The sequence below is a fragment of the Somniosus microcephalus genome, chromosome 4, assembly GCF_052327205.1.
Source record: "Somniosus microcephalus isolate GS21.2 chromosome 4, FLI_Smic_1.0, whole genome shotgun sequence".
Classification (NCBI taxonomy): domain Eukaryota; kingdom Metazoa; phylum Chordata; class Chondrichthyes; order Squaliformes; family Somniosidae; genus Somniosus; species Somniosus microcephalus.
The window spans coordinates 80,074,944-80,087,954 of NC_140990.1; the positions used below are offsets into that span (position 1 = coordinate 80,074,944).

The following is a 13,011-nucleotide window of genomic DNA, read 5'->3' on the forward strand; positions in this document are numbered from 1 at the left end:
CCGTAACTTAACCCTTGAAGTCCGGGTATCATTCTGGTAAACCTACGCTGCACTCCCTCCAAGGCCAATATATCCTTCCTAAGGTGTGGTGCCCAGAACTGCTCACAGTACTCCAGGTGTGGTCTAACCAGGGTTTTGTACAGCTGCCGGGTTTTGGCCTCAGCTGGAGTCTTGTGTACAGTTCTGGGCACCACACTTTAGGAAGGATGTCAAGGCCTTGGAGAGGGTACAGAGGAGGTTGACCAGGATGGTACCAGGGATGAGGGACTTCAGTTATGTGGAGAGATTGGAGAAGCTGGGATTGTTCTCCTTAGAGCAGAGAAGGTTAAGAGGAGACCTAATAGAGATATTCAAAATGATGAGGGGTTTTGATCGAGCAAGTAGGGAGAAACTGTTCACTCTGGCAAGTGGGTCGGTAACCAAAGGTCACATTTAAAATAGTTGCTAAAAGAACTAGAGGGAAATGAGGAGAATTGTTTTCACACAGAGGGTTGTTAAGATCTGGAACGCACCATCTGAAAGGATGCTGGAATCAGGTTCCACAGGAACTTTCAAATGGTAATTGGACATGTACTTGAGGAGGACTAGTTTGCAGAGTTCTGGGGATAAAGCTGGGGTTTGAATCATAGAATCAGAGAAAGTTACAGCACGGAAGGAGGCCATTTCGGCCCATTATGTCCGCGCCGGCCAACAAAGAGCTATCCAGCCTAATCCCACTTCCCAGCTCTTGGTCCGTAGCCCTGCAGGTTACAGCATCCCAAGTGCACATCCAAGTACTTTTTAAATGTGGTTAGGGATCCTGCCTCTACCACCCTTTCAGTCAGTGAGTTCCAGACCCCCACAACCCTCTGGGTGAAGAAATTTCCCCTCAAACCCCCTCTAAACCTTCCACCAATTACTTTAAATCTGTGCCCCCTGGTTTTTGACCCCTCTGCTAAGGGAAATAGGTCCTTTCTATCCACTTTATCTAGGCCCCTCATAATATTATACACCTCAATAATGTCTCCCCTCAGCCTCCTCTGTTCCAAGGAAAACAGACCCAGTCTATCCAGTCTTTCCTCATAGCGAAGATTCTCTACTCCCGGCAACATCCTTGTAAATCTCCTCTGTACCCTCTCCAGTGCAATCACATCTTTCCTGTAATGTGGTGACCAGAACTGCGCGCAGTACTCTAGCTGAGGCCTAATTAGTGTTTTATACAGTTGAAGCATAACCCTCCTGCTCTTGTATTCTATGCCACGGCTAATAAAGACAAGCATTCCGTATGCCTTCTTAACCACCTTATCTACCTGGCCTGCTACCTTCAGGGATCTGTGGACATGCACTCCAAGGTCCCTTTGTCCCTCTACACTACTCAGTGTCCTACCATTTAATGTGTATTCCATTTCCTTGTTAGCCCTCCCCAAATTCATTACCTCACACTTCTCCGGATTGAATTCCATTTGCCACTGTTCTGCCCACTTGACCAATTTATTGATATCTTCCTGCAGTCTAGTTTCCTTCTTTAGTATTAACCACACAGCTGATTTTAGTATCATCTGCAAACTTCTTAATCATACCCCCTATATTCAAGTCTAGATCATTGATATATACCACAAAAAGCAAGGGACCTTGTACTGAGCCCTGCGGAACCCCACTGGAAACAGCCTTCCAGTCACAAAAACATCCATCAACCATTACCCTCTGCTTCCTGTCTCCGAGCCAGTTTTGAATCCAACTTGACACTTTGACCTGGATCCCATTTGCTTTTAACTTCGTGACCAGTCTGTCATGTGGAACCTTATCAAAAGCCTTGCTAAAGTCCATATACACTACATCAAACACACTATCCTCATCTACCCTCATTACCTCCTCAAAAAATTCAATCAAGTTTGTCACACACGACCTTCCCTTAACAAATCCGTGCTGACTATCCTTGATTAATCCGTGTCTTTCTAAATGAAGATTTATCCTGTCCTTCAGAATTTTTTCCAATCATTTTCCCACCGCCGAGGTTAGGCTGACTGGCCTGTAATTACTCGGTCTATCTTTTTTCTCCTTTTTAAACAAGGGTACCACATTAGCAGTCCTCCGGCACCACACCTGAAGCCAGAGAGGATTGAAAAATGATGGTCAGGACCTCTGCTATTTCCTCTTTTGCTTCACTTAGCCTGGGATACATTTCATCCGGGCCTGGGGATTTATCCACTTTTAAAGCTGCTACTTAATACTTCCTCTCTCACTATGTTTATTTCATCTATTATTTCACACTCCTCCCCCTGAAAGCAATGTCTGCTTTGCCCCTCTCCTTTGTGAAAACAGACGCAAAGTATTCATTGAGAACCCTACTGACGTCTCCCGCCTCCACACACAGATTACCCTCATGATCTCTAATGGGCCCTACCCTTTCTTTAGTTATCCTCTTAATCTTAATATATTTGACATGAATCTCGTCATTCATATGGAAATTACTTATGAAGTAATACTGGGCGGCCTGCTGGTGGCGCTGTCCAGGGAGAGTAGAAATACTCGGGCATGGGCCCAGCTTGCTCAGGACATTCTTAACAGGAACCAGTGAAGGACACAACTAGATCTCCATGTTGAAAAACAGATGATTAAAGCCTTGTTTAATACTCAGACCAAGTGCCTAGTAGTTTTCTTACTTCAATATTTATAAAACATCTTTGGGTTTTCCTTGATTTTACTTGCCAAGAATTTTTCATGCTCTGTCTTTACTTTCCTAATATCCTTTTTAATTGCACCCCTGCACTTTCTGTACTCCTCTAAAGATTTTGGAGTATTTAGCCCTCGCTATCTGTCATACCCCTCCCTTTTTTTCATTATCCTACCCTGTATGTCTCTAGACATCCAGCGGGCTCTAGATTTGTTAGTATACCTTTTTTCTTTAAGGGCACATATTTGGTCTGAACCCTCCGGATCTCCTCATTGAATGTCTCCCACTGCTCTGACACGGATTTACCTTCAAGTAGCTGTTTCCAGTCCACTATGGCTAAATCCCCTCTGAGCTTAGCAAAATTTGCTTTTCCCCAATTTAGAATTTTTATTCCTGGTCTATCCTTGTCCTTTTCAATAACTACCTTAAATCTAACAGAATTATGGTCACTAGCATCAAAATGCCCCCTTACTGATACGCTTTCTACCTGCCCAGCTTCATTCCCTAAAACTAAGACCAGAGCTGCCCCCTCCCTTGTTGGGCTTGCTACATACTGGCCAAAACGTTCTCCTGGGTGCATTTTAGGAATCCCGCACCTTGTATACCCTTCACACTAATTTTGTCCCAGTTAATATTGGGGTAGTTGAAATCCCCTACTATTACTGCCCTATAGTTTTTGCACTTCTCAGAAATTTGTCTACATATTTGTTCTTCTATCTCCCTCTCACTGTTTGGGGGTCTGGAGTACATTCCAAGCAGTGTGATCGCCCCTTTTTTGTTTCTCAATTTGACACATATGGCTTCGTTTGATGATCCCTCCAACATATCATCCCTCCTCACAGTTTGGGAATAAATTGGACAGCTCTTTCAAAGAGCCAGCACAGACACGATGGGCCGAATCACCTCCTTCTGTGCTGTTAGATTCAATGATCAGTGTGAACACGCTGGTGTCTCTTAAGGCTCTTAGAGCTTTTAAAGCTCTTCCCACAGTCAGAACATTGAAAGGGTCTCTCGTCAGTGTGAACAAGCTGGTGTGACAGGAGGGTGGATGACTCAGTGAATCCCTTCCCACACATGGAGCAGGTGAACGGCCTCTCCCCAGTGTGTAGGAGCCAGTGTCTCTTCAGCTCCCCGGAGCTTTTAAAGCTCTTCCCACAGTCAGAACATTTAAAGGGTCTCTCTCCCGTGTGAACTCGCAGGTGTGCCAGCAGGTTGGAGGACCGCGCGAATCCCTTCCCACACACGGAGCAGGTGAACGGCCTCTCTCCAGTGTGTAGGTGTTGGTGTCGCTTCAGATCGCCGGAGCTTTTAAAACTTTTCCCACAGTCAGAACATTGAAACAGTCTCTCGTCAGTGTGAACAAGCTGGTGTGTCTGCAGGGTGGATGATTCAGTGAATCCCTTCCCACACACGGAGCAGATGAATATCCTCTCCCCAGTGTGGAGGCGCTGGTGTCTCTGCAGGTTGTATGACTGAGTGAATCCCTTCCCACACATGGAGCAGATGAACGGCCTCTCTCCAGTGTGAACTCGCTGGTGTCGCTTGAGCTCCCGGGGGATTTTAAAGCTCTTCCCACAGTTAGAACATGTAAATGGCCTCTTATCAATGTGAACTCGCTGGTGTCCCTTCAGCTCCCCAGGGATTTTAAAGCTCTTCCCACAGGCAGAACAGTTAAACGGTCTCTCATCAGTGTGAACAAGCTGGTGTGTCAGCAAGGTGGAAGATTGAGCGAATCCCTTCCCACACACGGAGCAGGTGAATGGCCTCTCCGCAATGTGAGCTCGCTGGTGTCCCATCAGATCCCCAGAGCTTTTAAAGCTCTTCCCACAGTCAGGACAGTTAAATTGCCTCTCATCAGTGTGAGTTCGCTGGTGTCCCTTCAGATCGCAGAAACTTTTAAAGCTCTTCCCACAGTCAGAACATATAAATGGTTGCTCATCAGTGTGAACTCGCTGGTGTGTTTGCAGGTGGGATGAACAAACAAATCCCTTTCCACACACAGAGCAGGTGAACGGACTGTCCCTGGTGCGACTGCGCCGTTGAACCTCTATTGCAGATGGGGAACTGAATCCCTTCACGCCGTCCCCACCTTTACCCGGTTTCTCCCTGGTGTGATGGTGCATGTGTCTCGCCAGGTCAGGCAATCGGCTGAATCCGCGACCACACACCGAACACGTGTGCGGTTTGTCATCGCTGCGATTGCTGCTTTCTCCTTCCATGTGTGAAAGCCGATGATATTCAGGTCCTGATGAATCGAGCGTCTCTGTCAGATCTTGACGTGATGTTTGGTCTGAGCTTCCCGCCTGTAACTGCTCCACTTCTATAACCCTGTAAATTGAGATCAGAAAAGGATCAGAGGCAAACTGTTGTTTAATTTTCCCCTTTCCGACCCTAGGGGCAGTGAAGCTGATTTTCAGGCCCCAGCTGCTGCACAGGTTGGTTGAAAGGATCAGCAGTAATGGCGGCTGTAATACCCACAAGCCCCCGCGTGCCAGAATGCGTTCTGTTGACTCTGAGTCCCGCACATGTGCTCATGGCCCCTGCGCTCTCCCTCCTGCTCCACAATCGCCCGTCCCAATCGGTCTGCAACGCACATGCTCAGCGCACAAAACCCCGCGGTTGGAACATCGGGCGCATGTGGAGCCGCAACATCTGGTATGCGTGCGCGGCTCAGGTGGGAGCGAGTCGGTGTTTCGCCTCAGCCGCCAGGGAGGTGCGCATGCGCAGGACGACCCAACATTCTTCCTGTCAGCAATCACTCCCTCATTTCTTTAATAAAAACAGAAAATGCTGGAAATACTCAGCAGGTCAGGCATAGAGTCATAGAGTTTTACAGCACAGAAAGAGGCCCTTCGGCCCATCGTGTCTGCGCCGCCCATCCATCCCTGTCCAGTCTAATCCCATTTTCCAGCATTTGGTCCATAGCCTTGTATGCAATGGCATTCCAAGTGCTCATCCAAATGCTTCTTGAATGTTGTGAGGGTTCCTGCCTCTACCACCCTTTTGGGCATTGAGTTCCACATTCCAACCACCCTCTGGGTGAAAAAGTTCCTCCTCAAATCCCCTCTAAATCTCCTGCCCCTTACCCTGAATCTATGCCCCCTTGTTATTGACCCCCCTACTAAGGGGAAAAGTTCCTCTTTGTCTACCCTATCTATGCCCCTCATCATTTTGTATACCTCAATCAGGTCCCCCCTCAGCCTTCTTTGCTCCAAGGAAAACAACCCCAGCCTGTTTAGTCTTTCTTCATAGCTGAGGCGCTCCATCCCAGGTAACATCCTGGTGAATCTTCTCTGCACCCTCTCCAAAGCAATCACATCCTTCCTATAGTGAGGCGACCAGAACTGCACACAGTACTCCAGCTGTGGCCTCACCAGCGTTTTGTACAGCTCCATCATAACCTCCCTGCTCTTATATTCTATGCCTCGGCTAATGAAGGCAAGTATCCCATATGCCTTTTTAACCACCTTATCTACCTGTTCCGCTGCCTTCAGGGATCTATGTACATGTACACCAAGGTCCCTCTGACCCTCTGTACTTCCTCGGGTCCTACCACTCATTGTGTATTCCCTTGCCTTATTTGTCCGTCCAAAATGCATCACCTCGCACTTTTCAGGGTTAAATTCCATTTGCCACTTTTCCGCCCATCTGACCAACCCGTTTATATCGTCCTGTAGCCTAAGGCTTTCCTCCTCGCAATTGACCACCCCACCAATTTTCGTGTCATCTGCGAACTTGCTGATCATACCTTTTACATTCTCATCCAAATCATTTATGTAGATCACAAACAACAAGGGACCCAGCACCGATCCCTGAGGTACCCCACTGGACACAGGCTTCCAGTCACAAAAGCAACCTTCGACCATCACCCTCTGCCTCCTGCCACTCAGCCAGTTTAGGATCCAACGCGCCAAGGCACCCTGGATCCCATGGGCTCTTACCTTCTTGACCAGTCTCCTATGCGGGACTTTTGTCAAAGGCTTTACTGAAGTCCATGTAAACCACATCCACAGCATTTCCCTCATCCACCCCCTCGAAAAATTCAATCAGATTTGTCAGACATGATTTACCCTTGACAAAGCCATGCTGACTATCCCCGATTAATCCTTGCCTCTCCAAGTGGAGACTAATTTTGTCCCTCAGAATTTTTTCCAATAATTTCCCTACCACAGATGTGGAGACAGAAACAGAGTTAACGTTTCAGGTCGATGACCCTTCGTCAGAACTGCTTGTTCTTTAGTGTCAGCTGTGACTCAGTTGGTAGCACTTTCGTCTCCGAGTCAGAAAGTTGTGGGTTCAAGTCCCACTCCAGAGATTGAGTACAAAAATCTAGGCTGGCACTCCAGTGCAATGCTCATCTTTCAGATGAGACGCTAAACTGAGGCCCCGTCTGCTCTCTCAGATGGACGTCAACGATCCTATGGCACTATTTTGAAAATGAGAGGGCATGAAAAAATATTGGCAAGGAAAACAAGTGGAGCCTATTAGGGACTATAAAAGTAACCTGTGTGTGGAAGCGGAAGACATGAATACTTCTTAATTAATACTTTGCATCTGTTTTCACAAAAGAGAGGGACGATGTAGACATTGCAATCAGGGAGGAGGAGTGTTGCAGTGGGGAAAGAGTTAAACTGACATCGCTGGCAGTTTCACTGAATGGTGTAATAAAGACCATACTTTGCAGTAATAAGATTTTTCTAAGTTGCTGAATAGGCAGTGGAGATAACATAGCCGGACATGGAACCATAAGAGGCCGAGAGGATGCAAGTTCTGTTCTGGCAGGAAAGTAAACAATGAGTTGGAAGTAAAAGAGGCCGAGAGAGGCAGGAAAGGAGGACAATGAGTCCCCCATCTGGCATTAACACCGGTCAGAGGTGCAACAACTGCTTGACATATACTTTCAGATAATAAAGGCGGTGCTTTAATGTAACGCGGCATAGGCAACCAATCAGTGAAGATGCATGTGGGCCAAGGTCCAATCGGGTGGCAGGAATGAATTGTGCATGAGATGGCCATGTGTACTGTAATGTATAAAAATGTAGTGTTTGCTGTGGCAATTTGGAGAGGTCTGGCTAAGACAGAGCAGACTGTTTCCCCACCGGTGCAATAAAGACAACTTGACCATCGATCTAAAACCTTGTGTCGAGTGTTGGTTTAAAATACTCCACAACAATTGGTGTCATGAACAGGATTTGAACCTGTGCGGGGATAGAGAGTATACATGGACCAGGGTCCCGCAGGGGTTCCACAATAGTCCAAATATATTCCACTGTGTACTGAGTCAAGCCTTAGATGGGTTAGACCTATCAAAAGTACCAGACCGCCCTACTCCAATATGTTGATGATATAATGATTGCATCAGAGGATGCCAAAGGACACATGGGAGCAGTACTAGACACCCTCCAGACACTTCAGAAAGCTGGCTTTAAATTGAACCCCAAAAAGGCACAGGTTGGACTGTCCAAAGTAAAGTATCTGGGGCACGAAATGAGCCAGGGGTATAAGGCACTCCCGCAGGAACGAAAGGCAGCCATAAAAGACATGCCAAGGCCAGTGACCGTCCGGGGAGTGAGGAAAGTGTTGGGACTGTTTAACTACTGCAGGAATTTTATATCAGACTTTGCAGGGAAAGCAGAGCCGATTCAATGTTTAGTTAAAGGGGGGGACCCGCCACTGATAAGATAGAATGGGAATCGGAGCAGGACGAGGCTTATGCAAAATTAAAAGCAGTCCTGACATCTGCACCCGCACTAGGATTGCCAAATGTAGTCAAACCATTCCATATATACTATAGTATAGACGGGAACTTCTATAACGCTGTAGTCACCCAAGAGTCCGGGGGAGATATGAGGCTAATTGCCTATTACTCCACCCAACAAACCCCCATGGCTAAAGGAATGGCGAGATGCGTGGCGGCCCTCGACAGCGCCGCATGGGCGGTGCGGATATGCGAGCCCATCACTATGTCAGGACAGCTGATATTACACACGCAACACACAGTGTGGACCTGCTAAACACAGGCAAAATGAAGGCTGTATCAGACAGAAGGAGGGCAGCTTGGGAAGCAGTATTGATACCCAAGGACAGATCAGTCCAGGTTATAAGGGAACCCCACAGAAGGAATGCTATCAGAGGGTGAGGCACACGAGTGTCAGTTAGTAATCGAAGAAGAGGTCAAAGGAACCGTATCAGAATCGCCCCTTGAAAATCCCGAAAACACCTTTTATGTGGACGGATCTCGCCGATATATAAATGGGGAGCCACACACGGTTGGGCAGTAGTATCCGAGAACGGAGAAACAGTCACAAAGGGAGGGGTTGAAGGAGGAACCTCAGCGCAGGTAGCAGAACTAGTGGCTCTCACGGAAGCATTGAAATTGGCAAAAGGAAAATGAGTAAATATATACACAGGCAGCAGGTATACGTTTGGGGTAGTACATGATTATATGATAGTGTGGAATAGGAGAGGATATGTAACCTCCGGAGGAGGACAAATACAGCATGAGGAGGTAGTGAGAGACCTAGTAGAAGCAGTAAAAGGAGAAGAGGTAGCAATGATTAAAATAAAGGCACACCACAAGATAGTGAGCGAGCAACAAAAAGGAAATATGCTAGCTGATCAGGCAGCAAGAGCAGCAGGTAGAATAACAGCAGAGGAAGTGAACATTAAAAGAATCTAAGAGGAGACCGAAATGGAGGAGCAGGAGCAGTGGACAAAGAGAGGCGCAGCCAAAGGTAGAGATGGAATATGGAAAAAGGATCACAGGGTGACCGGACTGACACCATATGAACTCAGGACTGGACGAGCAACGTGTCTGCCGGAAGGAGCAGCATCTGGTAGCGAGGGACTAGGACCCTTAAAAGATAAAATGAGGAAATACGTACAAACATTGGATAATCAATTGAAGGAGCTCAAACAAGAAGTTAAAGAACAAGAGGCTCGAGGGGCCGAATGGCCTACTCCTGCTCCTATCTTCTATGTTAGATATCAGAAATAAAAATACACAGAAGTAGGGAGCCCTCGCAGCCCCTACCCAAGGTGGGCGAGCGGGTATTTGTTAAAATATTGCCAGAGATGTACTGGACCATTTGAGGTTATCATGGCCAGCGATACGTGCACATGTATAGATATGAGGGGAAAGGGTAGATGGAAACATTGGACCCAACTAAAACGGTACAACAATAACCCATCTGATCTTAAATCCCACAGGAACAATGGAATAAACACCGGAGATAAACTAACCTCTGGTGACGACCAGGCTTCTGCTTAATTTACAGGGAAACTTCACCATGAAGGTGGGATTACTGCTGGGACATGAAATAAGCCGACAAGTACATGATGAAGAAGCATCATGTTTTAATGGAGCAATCACATTCGGAGTCTCATCCATGGCTCCCAATACACAGAAAGAAGAGACAAGCGAACCGAGGATGCTACAATGTCCAGATATGAAACCTGGACCCATGAATGGACTAGTATTATTTACGGAGGGAGAACAATTGTATGGTAATGTGAGACACGAAATTGTACCGGTGCTAATGAACTTAACCATGATACAATGGCCAGGATATTGTGAAAGGTTTACTAAAACTAGAGAATTGTAAGCATATATGATGAAGAATGTAATTAACCAAGCTGCTGATGCGACAGGGGCTACTAATTTTAGGGGACATGCTACATTCCACCAAAGGATTAAGAGGAGCTTAGGAACCGATATACTCACAGGAATAAACATGGGGACATCATTCATTAATGCCCCAGATATACAAGGAGTCCAGAGTCATGTGGAACGACTACAAAGGGTAATACAACAGATTTTAGAGAAGGAAACTGGTTTGGTTCGACAAGGATCAGAGTTGGGAGGACACACGATAAGGAAATTACTCGAGGGAATCAAAGTTATAGAGGACCATGCTAGCATTATCAACAAACTAAACCATAGAGATGAGGAACAGGCAAAAGACGGGGTAGGGAGAGGCTTGTGTCATGCCTTTGGCCAATGGATCACCGGACAGTTAAAACATAATCTGGCACAGATACAGCGAGGCGAGGTACCAGACTGGATTAACAGCACACAGCTGTATGGCCTGAGCCAGAATCCAGGCCCTCTGAGTGCTTGTACCCTCAAAGGGATGACCAGAGTATATCCGGTGATACAAAAATGTAAAGCAGAAGTGACAGCAATGATAGGCATGGTACTCCTGATACCAGTGGTGGGACTAGACATGACTCCATACCCACAGTACCAGGTAACAAACATAGGCACAGTGAGGGGTGAGACATACCTCCAATACTATCCAATTGATACCTATGCCAGCAGGAAGAATGGTACTATGAGAGGAGTCTCCCTAAACGGATGCCACGGGAAAGGCACGCTTACGATATGCCCACATCCGGTAGGAGAAGGCCCTAAGGATGAGTGCGGCTATAATAAGACAGAGGTGTGTGTGTTGGAATTATCACATGTTGATCACCATCACACCCGCTCGGGATATAGAGGCGAAGGGGAGTATTGTATAGTCACCACAGAGACTGAGTACCAATATAGTTACCTTGTACGTGCAATCACAATGCCTAACTTCTGCTTTACGCCAAAGATCCCTGTGACAATTGGACACACCAGATTGGTGTATGTACATTCAAGGGAGGAGATAAAACCAAATGTGCCAGATAGTCTAAAGGACGAGTTGGTTAATTATGAAGATCCGGTAGGGGCCCCAATACCCTGCCTGCAAGAGGATCTGCAAGAAATGAAAGAGGATTTAAGTAAGATGGTGAAACAATACTTAGTGTTGTAAAGGAATCTTGGGGAATTAGAAAGGGACATAGAGGTAGAGCTACAGGAAGTCCCGTGGTATGAGAAGCTGTGGGATTGGGGAGTGAATGTCAACATACACCCATGGATCCGCATCATTTCTCATATATTAGTGATAGTACAGTTAGTCATGGCTATAGGATGGGGAATAGCAGCATGCACCACTTGTAAAAGGAAACGGACCAAACAAAGAGCTAAAGCGAGTCGGAAAACACAAGCTTGCTCTAAACATGATGGGTATGCAGGGCCTCCCGAACCAGCGCCTGATCACCACATGGGGCAGGAGGCACAGCGATGCTTATACATGTGGTTTAACTTGGGCAAGGGTCAAGTACCAAAAGGGGGGATTGCAGTGGGGAAAGAGTTAAACTGACATCGCTGGCAGTTTCACTGAATGGTGTATTAAAGACAATAATCTAATGGGCCTTTTGCAGTCGTAAGCTTTTTCTAAGTGGATAACATAGTCGGATGTGGAAACCATAAGAGACCTAAGAGGATGTAAGTTCTGTTCTGGCAGGAAAGTAAAACAATGAAAGAGGCCGAGGGAGGCAGGAAAGGAGGACAATGAGTCAGAAGTACAATGTTGATGAGACCCATTTGGCATAAACAAAGGTCAGAGGTGCAACAACAGCTTGTGGGATAACGGCCGATAATAAAGGTGGTGCTTTAATGTAGCGCAGCATAGGCAACCAATCAGTGAAGATGTATGCGGGCCAAGGTCCAATCGGGTGGCAGGAATGAATTTTGACATGTATTGTAATGTATAAAAATGGAGTGTTTGCTGCACCAATTTGGAAAGGTCTGGCTAAGACAGAGCAGACTGTTTCCCCACCGGTACAATAAAGACAACTTGACGATCGATCTAAAACCTTGTGTCGAGTGTTGGTTTAAAATACTCCACAACAGTGTAGTCACGGACAAATTATTCTAAAGAGCTTTTAAAAGCTACAAGATACGGGACTGAAGACGTTCCTCAAACGGAGGGGGGACAAATCCCAGGGACATGATGGTTTCCATCCGAGGATTCTGAGGGAAGCCAGGGGAAGGAATAACGGAGGGTCCCTGAGTATAAATTGGCTGGCGCCTTTCCCTACATTACAACAGCGACAGCAATTCAAAATCAATGAATTGGCCGTGAAGCCCTTTGGGCATCCTGGGGTCGTGAAGGGCGGCGAATAAATGCACCCTCACCTCTGAGTCAGAGGTTGTGGGTTCAAGTCCCACTCCAGAGACTTGAGCCCAAAAATCCAGGCTGACACTCCAGTGCAGTGCTGAGGGACTGCTGCGCTGTCAGAGGTGCCGTCTTTCAGATCAGACGTTAAACCGAGGCCTCCTCTGCTCTCTCGGGTGGGCGTAAATGATCCCAGGGCACTATTTCGAAGATGATTAGGGGAATTATCCCCGGTGTCCTGGCCAATATCAACATCACTAAAAAAAAAAACAGATTATCTAGTCATTATTACGTTGCATAGAAACATAGAAAAATAGGAGCAGGAGTAGGCCGTTCGGCCCTTCGAGCCTGCTCCACCATTCAATATGATCA

General features: G+C 46.7%; 1 protein-coding gene across 1 annotated transcript in view; it reads right to left on the bottom strand.

The window, feature by feature from the left end:
• Positions 1 to 2,573: 2,573 nt before the first annotated feature.
• LOC147119333 (uncharacterized) overlaps positions 2,574 to 13,011 on the bottom strand; it is a 42,779-nt gene continuing 32,341 nt past the window's right edge. The window contains exon 4 of the mRNA XM_085984076.1: positions 2,574 to 4,981. Within this exon, the coding sequence (XP_085840202.1) occupies positions 3,577 to 4,981 (1,405 nt within the window). The 3' untranslated portion in view covers positions 2,574 to 3,576. The remainder of the gene's footprint in view (positions 4,982 to 13,011) is intronic.